This window comes from Anneissia japonica, unplaced genomic scaffold (genome assembly GCF_011630105.1).
Source record: "Anneissia japonica isolate Jap-2015-1 unplaced genomic scaffold, ASM1163010v1 scaffold287852_len814684_cov197, whole genome shotgun sequence".
NCBI lineage: Eukaryota > Metazoa > Echinodermata > Crinoidea > Comatulida > Comatulidae > Anneissia > Anneissia japonica.
In genome coordinates this window covers 193,029-194,854 of record NW_022704998.1, presented here as the reverse complement: position 1 = coordinate 194,854, position 1,826 = coordinate 193,029, and the positions used below count along the sequence as shown (strand labels likewise).

Here is a 1,826-nt window from a genome sequence, read left to right as displayed (position 1 = left end):
AGCGAAGTCCGTCAGAAGATATTTCAACTTTCAACTAAAAATGTTGTTGAAGACCCAAAAGAGTCCAGCAACCGCCTATTATTTACATGCCCGCATTCCGATGAAAGCACTTGTTTAGATCAGTGATTGTTTATGATTGGTATGCAGTTTGTGTATTGTAATATTTTTTTATGATGTATTTTTATTATTAAAAATTTGGTTTTAAAAATATAGACCTACTGCTACCATATGTATTATTTCATTAATAATTTCAATTTTATATACTTTTTAGCTAGCTTTCAAATGACAATTTCCTTCACTTTAAACAGTAATGTTTTTATATTCTTTACATAAGCCTACACTTAGTAATTTCTGTCAGTAGTTTGAAGGATTTTTGTATTAAAATATGTGTAAACGATTTTTTTTTTGTTCGATATGTAAATAAAAATTGGTAAATTTTTTTCTGTGTTTCATTGTGTTGATTTTTATTGATTGATTATTGTTCAACTTAAATTTTGTATCATAATTGCAATAAAGAAAGTAATATAACCAGGCACAAATCCAGACCTTCGCACAGTTTGCCATGGACAAAGTTAGAACGCAAGAAAAATTTTAATGACATGTAAAAAGTGATTGTAGCACCGGGGGAGGGGGGGGGCAGGGAAGGGAATTTCAACCTTTTCCTTCTATTAGCCTGCTGAACCAAAGACCAAAATAAGTACGTACCTAGATAAACTGCTCGTGATTTGTCTACATTAAATAAATTGAGATGTAATTAAAGGGCCTTAATAATCAATCAGTAACGGTATTACCAGGATCGTGATAAATGTGAGCATACGTATTGTGTGATTTGTCATGTCATGCATCGAGTGTTTATTAATTCGAGATTATCCTATTGAAATGTATAATAAAGTAGTGACAACAATACATTATACCCATGTGGGTCACATATACTTGAACGTTTGAAAATGTATTTGAATGAATTAACTCGAGGCCGATTGTTCCGGGGCCCAGTAAATATAAAAAGGTGACAACATAATGCACTACATCATTTTGCTTAGGCCTACATTGAAGATTAGAGTATTCAGAAAAAATCTGAAGAATATTGTTGATAAATTATTTGCTGTTTTATGGGTTTTCCTCATACTAGTTCAGACACGTTCAACATGCCGTCACTTTCCTGAATTATCTTTTTTCACCACACAACTGGCCCTCTTTTGCGTTTCCAAACGAATAATACGAAGACATGTGTAGACCTATAGGCCTAATTGCAGTTGATTGATTTTATTCAGAAAATAATAGGCCAATTATACTAGTACATCATAGTTAGGAAATAGTCAAAGTGAGGTTTATGAATTTAGTTAGGGGTTAGACAATTTTTAATTTGGTACACTTGAACAAAATACGTTTTATTCAGCACACAATACCACCGAAAATATGTACTCGTCCAATATCCTACAGTGGAACTTAGTCATTTATATTAGGCCTATGCAAAAAAATAAACAAAATAAATGGCCCATCGACTAAAAAGTAAAGGAACCATTGTCACAGCTCTGTTTACCTTCACTTTGAAGCCAGTGGTGACGACAGGCTATTATAATTCCAAAATAGGGTCTAAAAATTCAACAACCGCTTGCGTTTTTACAACATAGTATCGTAAGTTCAGACACGTGCAACAGGACGTCACTATGATAATACAATTATGACAAACGGAAACTGATATCTATAAGAATATTAATACCTAAGCACCACCAATATTTTTAAGTTGCTTTTTTTTTATTTTAATTTTTTATCTTTATTATTATTATCAATATTATTATTATTATTATTATTATTATTATTATTAT

At 31.4% G+C, this 1,826-nt stretch overlaps 1 protein-coding gene across 1 annotated transcript in view; it reads left to right on the top strand.

Moving 5' to 3' along the window:
• Window positions 1–308, top strand: part of LOC117105161 (extracellular serine proteinase-like) — a gene marked incomplete in the record, with an annotated part of 11,203 nt that extends 10,895 nt beyond the window's left edge. Inside the window, 1 exon segment of the mRNA XM_033246231.1 lies at window positions 1–308. Coding sequence (XP_033102122.1) covers window positions 1–126 — 126 coding nt within the window.
• Between the last annotated feature and the right edge of the window lie 1,518 nt (window positions 309–1,826).